General features: G+C 33.5%; 1 protein-coding gene across 1 annotated transcript; it reads left to right on the plus strand.

The window, feature by feature from the left end:
* Window positions 1-14,946: 14,946 nt before the first annotated feature.
* On the plus strand, window positions 14,947-17,670 carry LOC127730446 (tubulin alpha-1A chain). Its single transcript, XM_052238874.1, has 3 exons — window positions 14,947-15,106; window positions 15,664-15,886; window positions 16,346-17,670. Exons 1-3 carry the CDS (start codon window positions 15,104-15,106, stop codon window positions 17,473-17,475), a joined length of 1,356 nt encoding a protein of 451 aa, XP_052094834.1. The 5' UTR covers window positions 14,947-15,103; the 3' UTR covers window positions 17,476-17,670.
* The last annotated feature ends 5,528 nt before the right edge of the window (window positions 17,671-23,198 follow it).

The raw sequence follows: 23,198 nt of genomic DNA on the forward strand, positions 1-23,198 counted from the left end.
GATATTGAATTAAATTCCACTATGCTGTTTTCATTATGCGATTCATGTTTACTGTCGAATAATGATACTAGACTTTAATTTTCACTGTAGGGGCGATTCATTTCTATTGTACATGCGATGCATTTTCACGGAAGGAAATTAATTAATTTTCATCATATAACGTCTTAATTCAGCCGACTCTCTAACAAAATTTATGAAGTCAGAAGGATTGATTATATGTGACCCGCCACGACATTTCCAGGCTTATGGAGGTAGAACATCATTGTGAGAAAAACGCTGTTAACTATATGTGACTAGCCACTTCCAGGCTTATGAGGGTACATTGTCTAAACTTTGCTTTTTGTATATTTATCTAGAACATTCTGAAGCAAAAAAAACTCTGTCATGTTATTATGAACTATTTTTTGTAATAACAATGAAACGAGTCATTTCGAATACCGACATGATAATGAGACTGTTCGATGAAGAATTTTTCATTATCGAAGACACTAATTTATAAAATACAAAATTATTGTATTCTATTGGCGCTTAGTAATCTTCAACAGCGTATTTGAATAAAAATTTCAAACGAATTAAATTTACAACATTACAAACAGTTCTTGGCTCTATTTTAGAAAATGTAATTTAAACTTGTTAAAATGAAGTTAGTATAAAATTTGTCAAAGAAAGCTTTTAAAATTTCTTTTTTTCCATTTGTCTTTTAACTTAGATTTATGATGCATGTCTCTATACATAGTATGCGACGCGTAGCAGTTTATAAGTAGTTGTTCTCATATATGCATTTGATTCAGTGCATTTATTATGGATATATTTTAGACTTCGTTTATGAAAATCTATAGATCAGAGAATTTTGATTTTTTGTATCAATTTAAAATGTAGATTCAAATATTTATATGTCGTTGATACAGACAAAAAGATCTTATCATGTCAAAATCATGATACAACAGGAAATTTTCATATGCACGGTCTGAACACAAGAATTTACAGAATAAGCATATTTCTTACTGAATAGAGAAAAATGGCCAAAAGAATTACAGAATACAGAAATGTAAACCCCCCCCTCCCCCCCCTAATCCAGACCCTCATATATCATTGTGACGGATAGTTTTGTTTGTTCTATTTAACTGTTTTTATTTTCGAAAAGAATATTTGTACAAGGTGTTGTTAATAAATGTAACGGACAATATATACCATGCCCTCTCAGCCGACGTCGTAATTTCATTTTTAATGAAAGAAAGTATTTAAAAGCTTCTCTCCCTGTGCAATATGATTTATTAAACTCATTAGGCAGAGCATTTTTTATGACTACTTGCATAATTGTTTAATCGTATTAAATTCTGTATCAAATTTATATTAATAATAAAAGTTTCAGATCTTTAATATTGAAAACGGGTTAAAACTATTTACTTGCATTAATATTGATATAAAAACATCCAGTGCGTTTTTTTTGTTGTTTTTTTGTAGATCTAAGAAAAAAGCAACTCTGTTACACCAAAACAATTGACTAATTAAAATTGTCACATGGTGTCTTCTTATGTCGTGATCTGTAATTTATATATTCGCCATCCGTAATTATTATCTAAAATGTTTATTTGGCATGCCATACTCGATAGAAGTGCGGACGTGAAAGAAAGCACTCTTCACAAAAACATGAACGGAGATTATATTTCGATGATTTCGTCATCTATAGCCTCCCCCCCCCCCCCCCCCCCCCCCCCCATTTATAAAATATAATACGGGAATCTGAAGATCTGTATTAAAATTGAATGTTGACACCGATGTCGATCTGTTGGATGTAGAATTTATTTTCAAAAAAGGTGTTTGTTTAGGATATACCATTCCACGGAGTTTACATGCTTAACAAATTTCTGCAGTTTTCAACTTTGTTTAGTTTTCAAGATTGATATGATTTGGAATAAATGACGATTTAACAAAATTATTTATGGTAACCTTATAAACAAAATTATTTATGGTAACCTTATAATCAAATTTAACTCATATCACACTCGAATCCATGATAAATCGCCCCACTGGCAAATCGCCCCACACCTAATCGCCCCACTTTTTCACCAACTCGCCCCACTTCCTAAAAAATCGCCCCACTCTTGTTTACCAACTCGCCCCACTTATGAAAAGGGTAAAATCCCATTGAAAATAGGTTGGATAACTTGCCCCACTTATGAAAAGGGTTAAAATACCGCTGAAACAATGTCTGCCAACTCGCCCCACTCATGACAAATAGATAAACCAGGATGAATTTAGTAATGCCAACTCGCCACACTTATGGAAAAAGATGCTATCCCGTTGTATATGTTCCTGCCACTTATAAATAAAATCAATACCTATGAAAACCTTAGATAAACATATTTTGTAATTCTTTTCTTTTTGTTTAAATAAAGCAGTAAGAAGTGAGTATCAGTATTTCGGTGACGTGAATGTCAACTCGCCCCACTTGTGAAAAATAGAAAAATCCTGATGAATTGAGTTATGCCAACTCGCCCCACTTATGAAAAATAAGAAAATCCTAATATTGAGTCATGCCAGCAAATGAGTGTAGGCCTTCCAATTCGCCCCACTTATGAAAACGTTAGAAATGCATCTTTTTTTTTTGTTCTTTTCTTTTGGTTGAAATAAAACAGAAAGAAAGTAGCATCAGCATTTATGTGACGTTTTTTTCCTGGTATATATTCAATGTTTTATTAGATAAGTCAAGAATCATGTGTGTTTACAATAACATAATTTTATTCTCAGATGATAGGTTTGCACATCTACGTAAGTATGCAGAACAATAACATTTTAAACAAACATACATTAAATCAATTATGACAAGCACTGGCATGATAACATATTAAAAAGAAGTACTAGATGAAATGTCAGCACTAGAAACAAGAACATGAATACATGAATACATTGTCATTAGAAAGTTCAGTAGCTGTCTGCTTCCACGACTCGACCGTTGACACGACCACACTGGCGTTAGAGTCTGGTTGTAGATATGCTGCCTGCAACTTGATATACTGCTCCCACATGTTGAATAGGATGGCTTGGTTAGTGCGGGCTTGCTTGCGCTGGTATTCTGTGTAGATTAGTTTTCATTAAGTGGGGCGAGTTGGCAGACATGAAAATTATATATTCATCTAGATATTACCGTTTTTCATAAAGTGGGGCGAGTTGGCAGACATGAAAATTATATATTCATCTAGATATTACCGTTTTTCATAAAGTGGGGCGAGTTGGCAGACATAAAAATTATATATTCATCTAGATATTACCGTTTTTCATTAAGTGGGGCGAGTTGGCAGGAGTAATATTAACGGGATTTAACCCTTTTCACAAGTGGGGCGATTTTTTAAAAAGTGGGGCGAGTTGGTAAAATAGTTTGGGGCGATTTTTTTAAAAGTGGGGCGAGTTGGTGAAAAAGTGGGGCGATTAGGTGTGGGGCGATTTGCCAGTGGGGCGATTTGTCCTGCTTCCTCACACTCTATATTGTGCTAAATATTTATTCTTGCTTGGTCTTCTATCCGTTAACGGGAATTACAGGTTTACGAAGAAAACATTATGACGGCCGGTACGATCACTATCGTTGTGCAATATGATTATATGTAGATAATAAAGAAATATAAAAATATCAGATATAAGTATAACAAGCTACGGGTATATAACTCGAAGTCGTTAGTTTTGCTTTGTTACGGTGGGACAAATCAGCGTCATAAAATGGGCGCTTTACCGGAGAACCAGTGAGTAGCGCAAAGCTAACAAAACCTGCGTTTCAGGAGTAAGTGCATGGGACCTATTTGTATCATGTTTTATATCTGGTTCTATTGCCAATGTTATTTAATTGATACTGTGTCTATCCAGTCTGTATCTGGATATAATATCCATTTCATTTTCAAAATGATCAAACGAAGAAAATGTGGTTCTAATATTGAAGATTCTTCTTCGTCTTCTAACATTTGCGGCATCTTGTTCGAGAATAAAGCCATCTTAGATATGGTTTAATTCATATTCGCGGACAAACTACGATCGAGATACGACTGGGTATAGCTGTACGGTAGTAAGTTACGCCAGGATTTACGTATTATATGGGCCTTTTTCAAAAAATGTGGATTTTCTTGTACAATCAATATTTCTAAAAAAGTGTAAATATTTTTATCCAATTTTTAGATACACAATTTAGTTTTTGGTGTGTGTAACAAGTTCCAGCAAATTCAATATGAAATTTAGCTAGAGAAATTGCTTCCAGTGGGTTTCAAAGGGTCCAAAAAACCCCAAATTGCTTGTACGAAATTAAAAAACTAGTCTTTTTTACATGCTGGTTTTAATACCAAGCGGAAATTATTATTTTTTTTTTGGTTATTATGAATATATAGGTATCACTGCAGGTATGTATACACAAATACAGGGAATTATTAGATTTTATTAGCATTTTTTTTTACTTTTCATTTCGTACTTTAAAAAATGTCAACTACATAACACAAATGAAATAGTGTTGCCAATAAACAACTGATTATATCCCTTGTAACTAAGGAAGTGCTCTCTACTAACTCTTCATCCTCTGATGACGTGCTTAAAGTTACAGGATGACATCATGAATTCATTTCAATGTAGATTAGTTTTGGTGAGTACAAATTACTCCGTAATTTAATTCTATGTCAACTTTGTAACGGCAAAAACATTGATTAATTTTTTGCATAAATATTTTTTTTTACATAAATCATTCAAAGTCTATAATACTGACTCTAATTCAATAAAAAACATTTATCTGGTAGTATTAGGGGCAAGAAAAACATCCGAAAACCACAAATAGGTCAACTACATAACGGTCAACTACATAACGCATCGAATCGTTATGTAGTTGACAGAAAGCGTTATGTAGTTGACAATGCTGAATTAAATTGACTTGAGGTCACCTTGTCGGGCTAATCATCGAACCTTATACTATGATTTAGCATCCATAATTTGAACTTGTTTATCTATTTGCTTTCTTAAACAGAATAATTGTTTTAAAACTTGTTGTAGTGTTTCCAAAGGTACATTTTATCGTAATTTGTATCCGGTAGCCCTGTACCACTAGAATTGGTTGCTTGGTGGCTTTTATATACCGTGATTTTATAATGCCGTGAAATATACCTTTAAATAACTGTAACAGGTAACATTTTATCGTATTTTGTATCCGGTAGCCCTGTACCACTAGAATTGATCAGAATTGGTTGCTTGGTGGCTTTTATATACCGTGATTTTATAATGCTGTGAAATATACCTTTAAATAACTGTAACAGTTAACACCAATCGTCTGTGTGATTGATGTAGACATCAGTTTGTAAATATAATGATTGTTTATTGATTTTCTGTCAATCAGTAATAAAGTTTATGTATGCGTTATTTCAGAATCCTCGCTACTTGAATTTAGGATAACTGCGTGTTAAATTTTTGCGTGTGTTTTACCAATCAGCGAAAATAATACACAGCGAAAATTTAACATGCCCATTTTGCCATTAAATCGCGAAATAAACCAGACGCGAAAAAACCCCGATATATATACGGTATATATAAAACATGGTTTCACTTTGCTGCAAAAAATCTGTAATTTTTATTTTTTATCATTCCAGCTGTAATACAAACTAGTTACGAAAGGTAAAATGGGTCTAACAGTGAAAGAAAGACAACAACGTTTTAGGGACAAATTAAAAGGAGACCCAGACAGATTAGAGGCCTTCAGGGCAAAGGAAAGAAAGCGGTATCATGACTACAAAGAAATTGGTATGGTTAAATCTATAAACGAGATGTCTGAAAGATCAAAAAGAAGTAAAAGAAGGCGATGGAGGTTATCAAAGAATAAAGAAAGACAACGAAAAAAAGACCTTGAAAACGACTTAACTCCACCAGCATCACCAGCTCATATAGAAATGGTAATTCCACAACCACCCACATGTTCCCGTCAAAAAATCCAAAGTAAGAAAAAAAGAAACAGAGATCAAGCAAAATGCTATAGAGATAAAGCTATATTAGAGAAAAAGTTGGAAATCACAAAAAGGAAAGCTGAATTGTACAGATTACGTGTACATAGAATGGAAACAGAGAGAAGAAATGTAGATTCTCCAAGATCAAAGACAAAAAAACTGCTCAGAAACTTTTCAAATTATGATGCCAAACACTGTAAAGTGAGAAAAGCTTTAAACTTTCACCATGCACTCCTCAAGCAGCTAAGCGAGAAGTACAAATTAAATTCAGCTAAAAGACACCTATCTGAAGCAATTGTGGGAAGAGTTATAAGAAAATACAAATTTGTTTCTGAAGCTAGACGTACAATTGGAGTACGAGGTGGAAAAGATAGAAGACAAAAGAAAGGTTCAAAGACTGTGAACATGAAGAAAGCAGTCAAAGAGTTTTTTGAGCGTGACGACAATTCACGAATGTCGACAGGAATGAGACAAACAGTTACTAAAAACAAAGAGAAACGCCAAAAAAGATTCATGCTTGATACCCTTCAACATTTGTACAGGAAATTCAAAGCAGAGAGATATGAAACATGTAAAAGTATCAGTTTTACTACATTCTGGAGACTGAAACCATTCTGGGTTAAATGTCCTACAGAAAAGGAACGAGAAACATGTTTATGTAAAACATGTGAGAACTTATCATATATGGCTAAAGAGCTTTACGGAAATGATGTGATATCAACAAAAGATATTTCTGTTCTAGTGGAACAGGTTGCATGTTCAACGGACAGTATGAATTGTATGTTTGGAAACTGTAAGATGTGCAAGGAAAAACAGATTGATCTCAAAGAGTTTGACCAAAACAAACTAGTAACTTGGACTCAATGGGTTACAGAAAAAGAAAAAAGAGAGATAAAAGGAGACATCAAAGATGTAACAATAACTAAAAGAAAAGAAGAAGAGATAACCGCAGGCGACTTACTTGACAAAGTCCATGATGAACTTTGGCTCAAGTATAGGAGACATTCGTTTATGATTGATAACCAAATGAACCATTACAAAAATGTTAAAGGGACATTGAAACCATCAGAATGTTTTTTGCACATTGATTTCGCTGAAAACTACATCGCAAAATTGGCAAGAGAAATTCAAAGTAAACACTTTGGTGCATCTCAGGTACAAATTTCTCTTCATACTGGGTATTTCGTTACAGGAACAATGACTTCTTTAAAGTCATTCTGTGGCGTGTCAGATTCATTACAACATGATCCCATCTCAGTTTGGGCATACTTGAAACCAATATTGATGCAAATTAGATCTGAATATCCAGAGGTAGATACACTGCATTTTTACAGTGACGGGCCATCCTCCCAGTACAAGCAGAAGATGAACTTTTATTTATTTAGCACAGAAGTATTTGACCATGGCTTCAAGCAAGCATCATGGAATTTTCATGCTTCAGGCCATGGCAAAGGAATTCCAGATGGAATAGGTGCATCCGTCAAAAGGTCGGCAGATCTAAAAGTGAAACATGGAGTAGATATTGTAAATGCAACTGATCTCTGTAAACAGATTTGGGAAGCTAACAGTTCTGTTAATGTTTATCTCATCAAAGAGAAGGACATTTTAGACATTGAGTCAAAAGTGAGGTCCTGCAACCTGAAAACAATACCAGGAACCATGAAGATACACCAGCTATTTACAGAGAAGATGGGTAGTGTCAGGTATCGATCTGTAAGTTGTGAATGTTATGAAAAAGTTTGTGATGGCCATGACCTGCAACCATTCACCTTTTCCCCGATTTGTACTGAAAAAACATTCGTTAAACGAACAAAGCAGATTGAAACGTCTGAAAATGAAACGAAACCCAAGGATGAACCTAGGAAAACAAGAATCGAAAATGATACTGTTGATGAGGACAGGACTGAAGGGAGAAGAAGAGAAGGCAAATACAGGAGGTTTCTGAAATTATTGCAAGCATGTGAAACATTTGATGAACTGCAACTGAAGTGTGTTGAAATTCATGAGCAAATAGAAGAGGTGAGTGGGTCTGCAAGAAACAATGAACATTATTCTACAGATATTTTGTCCGTTGCACTTCTCCCAACAGATTACGAAACAAAGGGGGATGTACCCGTGACAGTGAGAGCAGATGGTGATTGTTTGCCAGCCTCTGGCAGTATGTTTGTATTTGGTAATGACAAACACCCATCAGAAATTAGAACCCGAATTATCATAGAACAGGTGATGAATGCAGAGTTCTATCTAAATGAAGATAATCTTTTGAAAGGCTATGATAGAAGCAATTTCAAAACAGGCACATTGATAAAAGGATACACCATGTATTCAGACGAATACATGCATGGCAATCACATCACAGACACAGTGATAAAGGAAATCTATTCTAAAGAAGTTCTAAAAATAACAAAAGAAAGAACATATATGGGCATATGGCAGATCCATAGTCTTTCTTCAGTCATTGGGATGATGATTGATTCTATCTATCCTGAGAAAGGCAATCCGTCAGTCAGAAAACATCTTTGTAGACATATATATCCACGAGAGGTACGTTCATCAATGCCAGCCCAAATTATGTGGACCACAACTAGGCTTGATATGAATAACAATAACTGGGTGCCCAATCATTTCGTACCAGTCTTGCCAAAGAAATCGTCTGATCCTATCACATTTGAAAATGTTAGAATAAAAAATGCGTACAAAGAGCTGTTGATTTCGAGATCTCAAAAGCAACAAAACAAAGATAGCAGCAGGATTGAAGACAATACAGTAACCATTGATGCCTGTATTGGAAGTCATGTGCTTGTATTGTATTATGGTCAAGCATATCCTGGTCTGGTTGAAAATGTTGACATGGAGTCTCAGATGGTTTTCGTAGAATGCATGCACACAGTTGGGAAAAAAAATAACAACTGTTTTTCGTGGCCACGAAAGATGCGTGATAGAAACTGGTATGATATTGATGACATTCTCAGAACAATTCCACCTCCCGAGGCTGTGAAAGGGAATGATTCACATTTCAAGGTTAATGATTCAGACTGGAGAGAAGTCATGGTACAGCTGGGTATAAAGGACTTTGTTTAATTACTCGATCCTCTGAAGATAGACTCTTTTATTAACTTTTGTTGTTGTTTGAAAATATGTTGTTATCAGTCGTCAGTTCCATTGTCAGAAGTTTCAAGTTTACTTTACTCGTGATAATAGTGTCCTAAATATGCTATATGTGTTTTTCTTGTTAATCTGAGATTCGATTCGAGATGGAGTTCAAGGTTCATTGTTAATTTTTTATTTTCTAGTCAATTAACAGCAAGAAATGCTTTTTTGTCAACCACATAACGATGATGTCAACTACATAACACTTGTCAAATGTTGGTGTTTGTGCCTTATAATACTTGATTTAATCTATTGTTGATAGTTGTCAATATTACAATTGTCATATATTTCAATTTTATGGTAATTCAATTATAAAAATATTATTTTGGTGCAATCTATACTGAGTTTTATAGTTGATTTACACAAGTATTCTGACCCTTCCATTAAAAATCTGCATAATGTTAAAAATATGTTTCTAAAAAGTGTTATTTTAACTGTTTTGAAAAAAGTGTGATGGTTTTTATGGAAATATATATCAAGCAAAATGTAATTATTATTAAAAAAAATTTAGGGACCGAAACTAAATCCGTTATGTAGTTGACATTTGTCCCATACTTGTTTCTATTTTATTTTTTTAAATATGTTTGTAGTAGCATTTAAGATTGCATATTTTTATTTCAGGTTGTATTGTTGTTAAACTATTCAATTTCATTTATTAAAGTTGAAAATTGAATATTTTTTTGTATAGTTATTTCACAACTGAAATATCCACATTTTTTGAAAATGACCCATTTACGCTCATCTTAACTTACGACGGCTTTGTGAAACGGCTGTAAAACCTACGATTTATTTACGATGAACGTACGATGACACGTAGACTTACGAAGGCTTTGTGAAACGGTACCCTGGACCTTTTTCAACAAATTTTTACTTTAAGTTCTGACTTCGGTCTTATCCCATGTGTACAGTTTCAGTTTAAGGTATGGTTTGGCACTAGACCTTTTTTTAGCCCCTTCCAAATATGCATGTGCCTTCCTCCGTCATGACATATTGTGTCATTGAGTCTTTGTTCCTGTATTTCATTTTGTTTTTGTTGTAAATATAAATCAGGCTGTATGTTTGCATATTTGCTTTTTTTTTTTACACTCGTCGTTTTGGAAATTAAAAAGAAGATGTGGTATGATTGCCAATGAGACAACTCTCCACAAGAGACCGTATGACACAGAAATTGACAACAATAGGAGAAGACGTTACTAAGTTGAAAAACTTGTGTCTAATCCATTTGTCATTTTTGAACAATAAAATATGTTTAAACTAACAACTATAGGTCACCGTACGGCCTTCGAAGCTAGAATACAGTGTTGCTGTTTACTGAAGTTACTCTTAGACTAGTAGCTCTGTACTGTTTTCTTGATGTTGGAGGTCCATAATATTTTTTTGACGGTGTTGTCCATGTACCATTTTGTAGATCGTACTTCGTGGGCATATGTTTTATAGCGACACGCAACTAGAACTTTGGCTATTTTTCAGTTTAAGTTGTCGTCAGCTAGCAATTTATCTATTCTTTTTTTCGGGCTGATTACAGATGTTGTTCAATAGTCCAAGTACTCGGATATGTAGTTGGGCTTCTACTGGTAGTATTCCGTTTAGGATGTTGATAGTAACATCTGCTACATAAGTTGGTAATGAGAGTATAAGCTTATTAGTAGCTTTTTCTGGAAGTTTTCGATTAATTCTGGTGAACTTGTTTTTGGTAGTTTTAGCTCTTATCCATAGAGAAGTACTGGAGATACGTAACACGAATAACCGAATGACACTTGGAATGACCGTATGACACATGAAATTTTAATCTTAGTTTAAACAGTATTTATTTATGAAAATTTTTACAAGAATAAAGTATTAAAATATTACATGAAGTTTTAATCTAAGCACATATATGTGAATTTTAAACATTGATTTATAAATAATTGTACATTAAAAGTGTATGTTATAACTAAAACATGATTTATTTAAGCAGGCAAGTTCATAAAATGTTAATATAATTTCGTGGATACATCTGTTCCTGATTGCATATATACGATCGCTCAATGTGTTCAAGTTGGACTACCAAAGTGGGGCCCTCATTTGTAAAATATATTATAACTCACTGACACTCCATGAATTGAAATGTATTTCATTTAAAAGTCAACAAAAATTATTTTAAGTAATAATTTTGTGGTACGTTTTAAAACCACTCAGGGCCTCCTGAGTGCACTCAGGACATGTAATAGATATTTTAGTGGGCGTTGAGGGTATGCGTCCGATAAATTATTTATTTTTTTATCTTAATATTTTTGTTTGAATAAAATTAATTGAATATTTCAGAAGTTATTGAAGTGTTTATTATCACGCGCCGTTATTTGGAATATGTCATGCATGACCGATGATCATATTCGATACCAAGGTGTCTTCCTCCTATTCCCACTTTTTAAAAATACTATTCCTTCTATTCCCACATGCAAATAACAATAGATGTTTTGATAAATAGTTTGTTTTTATAACAATCAAGGTTAATTAGAATGTCACCTAAGATTTATCTGTATTTTTTTTTTAAAACATAACATATTTGGTACACTGTTTATGTATAATACCTTGTTTATTTCTTTTTTCGTCGAAGAAATATTTAAAAATAAAGAATAATTATGATAAATAGATTGGAGTAAGATTTATTTTAAAATTTTTGAATTTGTAACCCTAAAGAATTGTCTGCTATACAAATAAATCATGATATAAATAATTCTGTATAATCCTAGTTTATCTGAGATAATCTAGGATTATCTATAAAAGTGGTTCAGGCGTGCCATAGATAACACCATATTTTACTTTTTTTAAGTAATCAACATCGTCGTTGCAACATATTTTTTTTTAACCAAACCTCTGGCAATATTGACTGGGACTATTATACATAGTGAGTATAATCAGAGACATATATGTGTATATATGTCTCTGGTATAATAGTCGCAGATATTGATAACAATACGATCAGGACACCTTAACAAGAAATATTTGGTTTTCAGAAATGAGCGCATTTATTTTTTATTTTCTGGGGGGGGGGGGGGGGGGTGCTGAGACTACTATAACATGTGTTAAAGTACTCTCAAAAGAGGGGGGGAGCATTTCTAGTTAAGATACATATTTAAACAAATAAAGTTAGGCACTGATCCAGTAAAGATAAATGCAAAAAAAAACTAAGGTCTTGCAACTCTTGTTAGATAAATGAGCAAAAATAATTAATAATTTCTGTCCAAAATAAAGTTTTTTCGAAAATACACTTTAGATATATATATGTTGTATGTGTCGTTGAAAGAAAGACTTGTCTGCGCGATACGATTTTCTGCACGTTGTACGTATATATTGTGTTTTTGGATTTTCAAATATATCGACTTCATCATCACTGTAGAGACATTTTGAAATTGTCGAAATGCACATCTGGTGCAGTAAAATTGGTATCTTCTATATCATTAACCGGCTTCATGTACCACTGGGTCGATACCTCTGCTGATGGTGGACTCTTAGTCACCGAGGGTATCACCAGCCAAGTAGCCAGAACTTCGGACTTGGATGAAAATACCGTGATATTATTTGATTGAAATTTGCTGTTATTAAATTTAGAAATTATTTTAAATTAAGGAGTATATCTCCCTCATGTCGAGCTCTGATTCCTTGTTCGACTTTGGCTTTACTTTAGGTCCTTTTTTGATTGATCAGCTCTTCAATGTTTGTATTAGGTTTTGGATTTTTATACGATTATTATATTTTTGAAAGTTTTATATGAATCTTTATTTGCTGTTACCGGGCCTAGCTAAGAAGACATATAGTAACAGATTTATGCCAGAATTGTTATTATTCTATAGGGAGTTTGTTTTGAATCTGATTTATTGCCAAAGATTCCAAAGAAACGGTAATCTTTCTGCACGGATTTTGTTCGTACCGTTTATACTCTAACACGTTCCGCTTGCTAAACGTTTGTATGTTACTTTTTAAAAAGCTAAAGGAAAGATAATATAAGTTATAGTAATCTAATCTTATTTTCCGTTTTCATTAATTGAAATGGGTTTTTATAGCTACATGAAGTTTAGTGACTTGAGTAACCTCCACATATTATTAGGAAAACAATTTCCTAAATCAATAAACAAACAAATTAGTTTCTCAATGAATTGCAGTTCTATTTCATTTTCTAGTTAAAGAAAAAAGGTGTTCAAGTATTTTTTCCAACTCATCACAATTTCAGCCGCCCGGACCTTTAAAGAGAAAATACTGATTGGACATAATATGCTTCTTTTATAATTTGAAATAATTTTTTTTTAGTAGTATATACATCTTTATTCTGATAAACCTTCGTCAATACAATGGTATACAGAAGTTACATGTAATAAATAGCACAGTTATAAATTAGAATAAAACATAGTATGTGCACTATTTACAAATTAAAAGTGAAAGAGAGATAACTAATGATTACTATTTGTGAAAACAATTTCGTTATTTAAAAAGAGAAAAGTGTCATATCAAGATCGTTGGTATTAGTGTAAACAATATTTTATTGTGAAATTAGATACACGTTATACAATATAAATGTACATTGTGGCAAATAGGATTCAGAAACAAGCAACAAGTGCTTATATTAGTGTGTCTCCTTGATGAATTGGATACAATATACAAAAATAAATCAAAACTACATGCTCTGTTACATAATAAAAATATTGAAAATGTCATGAAAAAAAGAAAAATGCAAGTATTAAGACGAAATGCTAACAGGCATATTGTGTTAATTATTAGTTTGTAAACCTTTTAGATTTAATTATGAACCTTTGTGCCATACGAAATAAACTAAAATTTTCGTTGATATTATGTCTTATTGTGCACAACACATTTTCTTTTTAAATTAATGCTCAATTTAAATTCTTGAACATGTGAATGCCTGTAGAAATATTTAAATAAATTAATGAAAGACGACAGTAATATAAATACTTTATTTAATAGATCCGGATACAATTATAAAGTAAATGTCACGTTGTTATTTGAATAACGACTAATAACTAATGGCTACCATGTTTATTTCCTGTACCATGATTTAGTTTGATCTGGGACATACATAATAAATTCTCAGTTATACTCTTCCCATATGTTCGAAGCTTCTTTTTTCTTATTTTTTTTTCTTCTTTTTTAAGTCTTTAAATTTCAACTCTTAAATCAACGTCGAATATTAAATTAACCTTTCAAATAACAAACCAAGGATTTGTATACTTTAAAAATTCTTGAACAAACCTAAACACAAAGCAAAAAAATAATAAAGAGACACATGTTGAAGCAAAGATAGTTTTGTGTTGGACCAAGACTTTACTGCTATACACATCCTTGGTTGGACATTTAGACAAGCAGATACCATAAAATTACAGTTGAAATATTTTTTTTTATTAAAGCTAATTAAAGGGTAAATACGAGTAATAGATCTATTACACTCCATTCAATAATTTCATTCATTTATCTTTTCGTAGTTAAATAATATCTATATATTACATAATTCAGTCTGTTGCGAAATCCTATCGTCAGTAAAATCATTATTTACAGTAGTCTGGACATGTCGAGTATAGGGATTAAAGAGATGGTTTTATTCTAAAATCAACACACATTATATTTGAAATTTAATCTTGATTTTTAATCTTGAATCTTTTGAGTGTCAAAATACCGTTAATGATTATTATCACTATGGGACACGTGTAAACAAATTTACCGATAACATTTAATCCCTGGATATACATTTTCGGGACTTTTCTTAATTATTTGAACAAAAAGACCGGCGATTTCGAATTGACATATTGTTGTCCTTCACTTTCAACCAATAGAAAACCAAGCTTTTGATCGCTGTTCCTAGCAACGACATTGCATTTCATATAAATACAAGAAATTATGAATCAAACATCATTATACCTTATTTCTCACAAGACACCTCAAGTCACAGTGAGCGAAGGCCTTTTTTGTTTTCATTTAAAAAAAACAACAACTAAATCGTCAACATGGTAAGTCATTCTTAATAATACTATTATTTTTTTGTAACTACATGTATTTATTTATCAAGTCATAAAAAAATATTATTTCGATCCACGAAATGTATTAAATAGGAAAGTTTTCTGTTCTTTTATCTTCTGGGTTTTTTTCTCAATTAAAGCTTGACTGAAATTTCAAAGACTATGAAAGTGACATAAAATATTAAAGTGAAGAATTATCTTGGCAAGCGATAAAAGAATCTAGACATTACCTTATAATCAGACATTTGATTATATTTCATTGCAATAGCTGATTTGTCTGGCTGTTCCGCTGAGGTTGATATATCAGCGTTCCGATATGTAAAAAATAGATAAAAAATAATAAATATTGAAATTTTTTAAGTTTGCATCAATTCAGAATGTTTGCATATATTAAAAAATAATGCTAATTCCTTAATGTAAGTCAATACAAGATAACATACCTGGTATTTTTCCTTATTAAGACGGTCGTGTCCGCTGTATAAGAAAATGTTTATGCCAAGTTTTATTGATAATTTCATGTTCATAAATGTTTGTATGTGCTTTTTCAGAGAGAATGTATTTCCATCCACGTCGGACAGGCCGGAGTCCAGATTGGTAATGCCTGTTGGGAATTGTACTGTTTGGAGCACGGTATCCAACCTGACGGCCAGATGCCATCAGACAAGACCATTGGAGGTGGTGATGACTCCTTCAACACCTTCTTCAGTGAGACTGGAGCTGGCAAACACGTACCAAGAGCTGTCTTTGTCGATCTTGAGCCAACAGTAGTCGGTAAGTTTAAAATTCAGTACTTTTAATCATTCATTTTGGTCCCACAGAAAAAAAAATAAGAATCGAAAGAGAATAGATATGATAATGATACCGTAATGACACCACTGATGGGTGGAATTTTACTGAACTATTTATCTTGCATACTAATATAATGTTTAATTTTGTCAAGATAAATCAGATTTATCAAACGTGTCCATACAACTCGAGATGAATTGATTGATATTAATTTATTTCATTTTAAAATGCACACTTTTACTAACATGATTATACACGTTTAAATTCTTTTGTAATTGCTTTCCATTCATATTTTATTTAATTGATTACAGTTAGCCCAATCGTCAAATATACGCTCAAGTGGTTCATTGATTTTATTTAAAGGTAAAAGTAACACATGTATAAAAATATTATCATTATAAGATGACTGAAATGACTAGAACATTTTATTATGTATAATTTCAGATGAAGTCAGAACTGGCACCTACCGTCAACTTTTCCACCCAGAACAACTAATCACCGGAAAGGAGGATGCCGCTAACAACTATGCTAGAGGTCACTACACCATTGGTAAGGAAATCGTCGACTTGGTCTTGGACAGAATCCGTAAATTGGCTGATCAATGTACCGGTCTTCAAGGTTTCCTCATCTTCCACAGCTTCGGTGGTGGTACTGGATCAGGATTCACCTCACTCCTTATGGAACGTCTCAGCGTCGACTACGGAAAGAAATCAAAATTGGAATTTGCTATCTACCCAGCTCCACAGGTCTCCACCGCAGTCGTTGAACCATACAACTCCATCTTGACCACCCATACAACCCTAGAACACTCCGACTGTGCTTTCATGGTAGATAACGAGGCCATCTACGATATCTGCAGACGTAACTTGGACATCGAGAGACCAACATACACCAACTTGAACAGACTCATTGGTCAGATTGTCAGCTCAATCACTGCCTCACTCAGATTCGATGGTGCACTCAACGTCGATTTGACCGAGTTCCAGACCAACTTGGTACCATACCCACGTATTCACTTCCCATTGGCTACATATGCTCCAGTCATCTCTGCCGAGAAGGCATACCATGAACAGCTCTCTGTTGCCGAGATTACCAATGCTTGCTTTGAACCAGCCAACCAGATGGTAAAATGTGATCCACGTCACGGTAAATACATGGCATGCTGTATGTTGTACAGAGGTGATGTTGTACCAAAGGACGTCAACGCTGCTATTGCCACAATCAAGACAAAGAGAACCATCCAGTTCGTCGACTGGTGTCCAACTGGTTTCAAGGTCGGAATCAACTACCAACCACCAACTGTTGTACCAGGAGGTGATTTGGCTAAAGTACAGAGAGCCGTTTGCATGTTGAGCAACACAACCGCCATTGCTGAGGCCTGGGCTCGTCTTGACCACAAATTTGACTTGATGTACGCCAAACGTGCTTTCGTCCATTGGTACGTCGGAGAAGGTATGGAAGAAGGAGAATTCTCAGAAGCCCGTGAAGATTTGGCTGCTCTTGAGAAAGATTACGAAGAAGTTGGAGTTGACTCCGTTGAAGGTGAGGGTGAAGAAGAAGGAGAGGAATATTAAACAAAGAAATAAGAACTATAACATCTTGAAACTACGATAATATTGCCATCTTCAAGTGTTTTGATACAACCTTATGAACACTGTAAAACATTAAACTTTAAAGGATCGTTTACATCTTTTGAAAGTTAAAATATATTGTTAATTTGTTGACATAAACTTGCTATAAGACCAAAATTAAAAGTTTATTTTATCTGATATTGCTTAGTTTCTGCATGACTGAGATTGTCTTTGGTTTTAGATTATTTGGCTTCCATTTTTTGTACACATTGAAATGGTTTATACTTGTTTTTAACCAGTAGGCTGTGTTAGTTTTTGTTGTTGGTGGTGGTGGTCGTGGTGATAATTATAGAACTAAAAGTCTGTTTTCGTAGACACAAAATAGAAACTATTAATAGAACACACTCAAAGAGGTCCGTTTTCGGTGTTTGGCAGGTGCCATCGTAATCTAGTATAGTACAATGACTGGAATTTTCTCTTTTTGGGTCATTAAACAGGACACAATGGTGTTATCTTTATTAAGTGAACAAATGATATACGCTGAGTATCCGATAAAGCAGCACCAGTTATAAAAATAATATGGCGTTGTGGAACGTTTGGCAATGAGACAACCATTTGACCGAGTCGAAATGAAATGAATGTAAGCAATTATAGGTGAACGTACGACCTTAAACAATGAGTAAAACCTATATCGTATATATAGTCACCTATAAAAGGACCTGACATGCCAAAATATGTTCAGTATGAGTTCTTCACTTGAGATAATCAACCATGAAAAAGCGAGAATTGTCGTTTAAAACGTACAGGGCATAATACTTTACAATCACAGTTTGTTACTGCAAGTTTAGGTTGAAATACGAGTCATGAAATGGTAAATTAAAAGGATAACTGCTATCGACACTTTATACGTTAAAAATAACGCGCGAGTTCTCCCTCTGCTTCGTTCTATAATAATTGCGTGAACCCCTGAGGGTTCACGCATATTTATTAGATAGAAATATAGTCTATGGAGGAATATTCGGAAGCTAAATTATTGTTCATTCGGAACACCTATTCATCTGATCTGTATTAGGTTCCTGCCAAGAGCACCTCCATACGGTGTATCTAAGATATTTAAAACATGGCAATAAAGAATTTTCACAGATCGCGAATTCACTTATCTCATATATGATAATAAACAATGCGTGAACCCCTGAGGATTCACGCATATTTATTTGTTAGAAATATAGTCTATGGAGGAATATTCGGAAGCTAAATTATTGTTCAATCGGAACACCTATTCATCTTATCTGTAGTAGCTTCCTGCAATTAAGAGCACCTCCATACGGTGTATCTAAGATATTTAAACAAGTTGCTTTAAAAAAAAAAGACAATACGTGAACCTTAGAACTTTTTTATTCTAATTATTAATTCAACTGAATAAGAAATTATATATCAGTGTTATCTTGGCCATGTGTGTGGAGGAAAATATTTTCTTTTTATTATAAATCATTACAATTTTGGCATGTTGAGAGAAGTGTTAAATTTAAAGCAAGGAGAGAAAAAAAAAAAGATTCCCAGACGTATAATTTCTTAAAGAATAATAATTCAAAACATGCAGGACACATGTACCTTCTTCCAAAAATTCATTAAATTAATCTAGAAATAAGTAATGCTAGCAGGACACATTAATGTTGGTTACCGACCAATCATCAATAAGTGTAACTCTCCCGCGAGAGATACTTACTTGATCTAATTATAAATATAAAAAAGAAGATGTGGTATGATTGCCAATGAGACAACTCTCCACAAGAGACCAAATGACACAGAAATTAACAACTATAGGTCACCGTACGGCCTTCAACAATGAGCAAAGCCCATACCGCATAGTCAGCTATAAAAGGCCCCGAAATGACAAATGTAAAACAATTCAAACGAGAAAACTAACGGCCTAATTTATGTACAAAAAATGAACGAAAAACAAATATGTAACACATCAACAAACGACAACCACTGAATTACAGGCTCCTGACTTGGGACAGGCACATACATACAGAATGTGGCGGGGTTAAACATGTCAGCGGGATCCCAACCCTCCCCCTAACCTGGGACAGTGGTGTAACAGACTGAGTACAACATAAGAACGAACTATAAAAATCAGTTGAAAAAGGCTTAACTCATCAGATGGATACAAACAGAAATACTACACAGAGTGGACGTGGCCGGGTACTTGTATATCCCAACACCAAATAGACACTAAGCACAGATCTGAGAGTACTCGCAGTTACTGACAGCTAGATCAAAGCCACTAACAACTAATTAAAAAAATCATGCATCTAAGACTAAATTATCAATTAGTACACATCCAACATCCAATTATTGAAGAGGCATAACTTTAACATTCAAGATACAAAAAATTTCATTAATAAAATAGAGTCACACGAGGTAAAAAAAAGTATGCATTCTTATTGCCTATGATGTACGTCAATGTAGACAAATATGATCATTGACAATTTAGAAGAAATTGTTATCAATGCATTAGAATTTATTGACACACAGGAAAATATATTTAAAGATTCTCAACAAAATAGATTTAACTGCATTTGTTAAATTAATTCTTAGAAACAATGAATTTGAGTTTAATGGACTGTTATACAAACACATTATGGGAGCGTACCAACCAGGCTTATCAATTTGTACTCATTAAAATCTTAGATAAGTTCCAATGGAGAGAAAACATCAAATTACACTATCAATAGGGATGACGGTTTTATGGTATTCACAGGCAAATTAGAGCAAGTTGAAGATTCCTTTAACCTTGCAAACGAAATTGACCATCTACTTAAGTTCTAATATGAGGTGTCGACATCTAGTATGGCCTATTTAGAGGGTGGTAAAGGGTTATTTTCGTGCAACGTTTTCGGCCTTTTTATTTCACGTGTTTCCGTGTTTCGACGTTTTATTTCTCGTTTTCTCGTGTTTGGTTCGATGTGCGTGCTTCGTGTTTTCCCTTAATTATTTTCCGTGTTTCGTGTCGGTACTCTTATTTTCTCGTGCTTGTCCCGCATTTGATTAAAAAATAAACCGGGACTAATTCAAAGTCAGCCCAAATATTGTTTTAAATTATAAACAAATTAACTGGTCCCACGATATTTATTAATAGCCTATTTATTACTATGATAAATCGGATGCAACTAACGGACGCTAAAAGGTGACCACATGCAGGGTCGCCATGTCCATTTATAATGACTGCATGATCTCCAAGAACGGCTGCGTAATAACTGTTGATACTTTTTTCCTTAATATTTACGATTTTATTCCTTGGCTTCGTTTTTCCAGAGTGTTTTTTTTTTCCGTGCAACGTTTTTGCGATTTGTTATTTCACGTGTTTCCGTGTTCAGACCCTCCCTTTTAATTACCACCCTCTATTTAGATACCGAAGCGTACAAAAGTGAACGTTTCCATAATAATGGAATTCTTGATGTTAAGTCACATATATTAAAAACACAGAAACGTATCAATATTTACCAATGACTAGTGCACATCCAAAATACACATAAATTTAAGAGCATTACAGTGTGTGAATAATATAAGAAATTTCTACTTCTTCCACTAAGTGACCACCATCATTTGGTTGACTATCCTGTCACTGTTTGGTGTGCGCTTGCATTCTTAACAAGTCCAAAAATTATTTTAACAGAAAGGAAAGAATTTGTGCTGTACATAACATTTATACATGGTGCAAATAAAAACATGGGACTTGAAATTTAATGTGCATGCAGTAGTCTCTTGAACGAGTCAAGACTTTCTGCAGCGGTCACTGAAATAATAGTGACATCAATGAATTAAATAAACATTTAATTAACTTACAAGATAACTTAATTGATAGAGAATACTGTAAAAAGGAAACAGTAAAAGTTGTAAAAATGTATATTAACGAACAGTCTTTATTTTACTTGTTTTATTTTCATTTGAAACAGATTTTTTTTATCTGATTTGTCAAAATGACAAGTGTGCATAATGATTTTATTGTTACAAATCAAATCCCAAAAGCCCACTATAGCTATAACTCATTATGTAGAAACCACAGCACTATTTTAAAATATCTCTTTGTGAATATCTAGACACAGATGTTTGATACCATAGGTCGTTATAATTAAATCTTGACCATTTAACTTTCACTTGTTTATCAAAGGGTACAACTGTCAACTTTGCCCAAGTCAGTAAACCCTTGCAATGCATAAAATGTAGTTTTACAATAAATATACATGTTTGAAAAGGATCTATAGATTGTGTATTATCATATATCAGATAAGTGAATTAGCGATCTGTGAAAATTCTTCATTGCCATGTTTTAAATATCTTAGATACACCGTATGGAGGTGCTCTTAATTGCAGGAAGCTAATATAGATAAGATGAATAGGTGTTCCGAATGAACAATAATTTAGCTTCCGAATATTCCTCCATAGACTATCTTTCTAACTAATAAATATGCGTGAACCCTCAGGGGTTCACGCAAACATTGCAATAAAGAATTTTCACAGATCGCGAATTCACTTATCTGATATATGATAATAAACAATCTATTGATCCTTTTCAAACATGTATATTTATTGTAAAGCTACATTTTATGCATTGCAAGGGTTTACTGACTTGAGCAAAGTTTACAGTTGTACCCTTTGATAAACAAGTGAAAGTTAAATGGTCAAGATATAATTATAACGACCTATGGTATCAAACATCTGTGTATAGATATTCACAGAGAGATATTTTAAAATAGTGCTGTGGTTTCTACATAATGAGTTATAGTGGGCTTTGGGATTTGATTTGTACCAATAAAATCATTATGCACACTTGTCATTTTGACAAATCAGATTAAAAATGAAAATAAAACAAGTAAAATAAAGACTGTTTGTTAATATACATTTTTACATCTTTTACTGTTTCCTTTTTACAGTATTCTCTATCAATTAAGTTATCTTGTAAGTTAATTAAATGCTTATTCAATTCATTGAAGTCACTATTATTTCAGTGACCGCTGCAGAAAGTCTTGACTCGTCCAAGAGACTACTGCATGCACATTAAATTTCAAGTCCCATGTTTTTATTTCCACCATGTATAAATGTTATGTACAGCACAAATTATTTCCTTTCTGCTAAAATTATTTTTGGACTTGTTAAGTATGCAAGCGCACACCAAACAGTGACAGGATAGTCAACTAAATTTTGTACACTTCGGTATATAAATAGAGGTTGGTAAAAGGGAGGGTCGGAACACGGAAACACGTGAAATAACAAATCGCAAAAACGTTGCACGGTAAAATAAACACTCTGGAAAAACGAAGCCAAGGAATAAAATCGTAAATATTAAGGAAAAAAGTACCGAAAGTTATTACTCAGCCGTTCTTGGAAATCATGCAGTCATTATAAATGGACATGGCGACCCTGCATGTGGTCACCTTTTAGCGTCCGTTAGTTGCATCCGATTTATCATAGTAATACAATAGGCTATTAATAAATATCTTGGGACCAGTTAATTAGTTTATAATTTAAAACAATATTTGGCTGACTTTGAATTAGTCCCGGTTTACTTTTTAATCAAATGCGGGACAAGCACGAGAAAAAAAGAGTACCGACACGAAACACGGAAAATAATTAAGGGAAAACACGAAGCACGCACATCGAACCAAACACGAGAAAACGAGAAATAAAACGTTGAAACAAGGAAACACGTGAAATAAAAATGC

The sequence above is a fragment of the Mytilus californianus genome, unplaced genomic scaffold (genome assembly GCF_021869535.1).
Source record: "Mytilus californianus isolate M0D057914Y unplaced genomic scaffold, xbMytCali1.0.p SCAF_2, whole genome shotgun sequence".
NCBI classification, from domain to species: domain Eukaryota; kingdom Metazoa; phylum Mollusca; class Bivalvia; order Mytilida; family Mytilidae; genus Mytilus; species Mytilus californianus.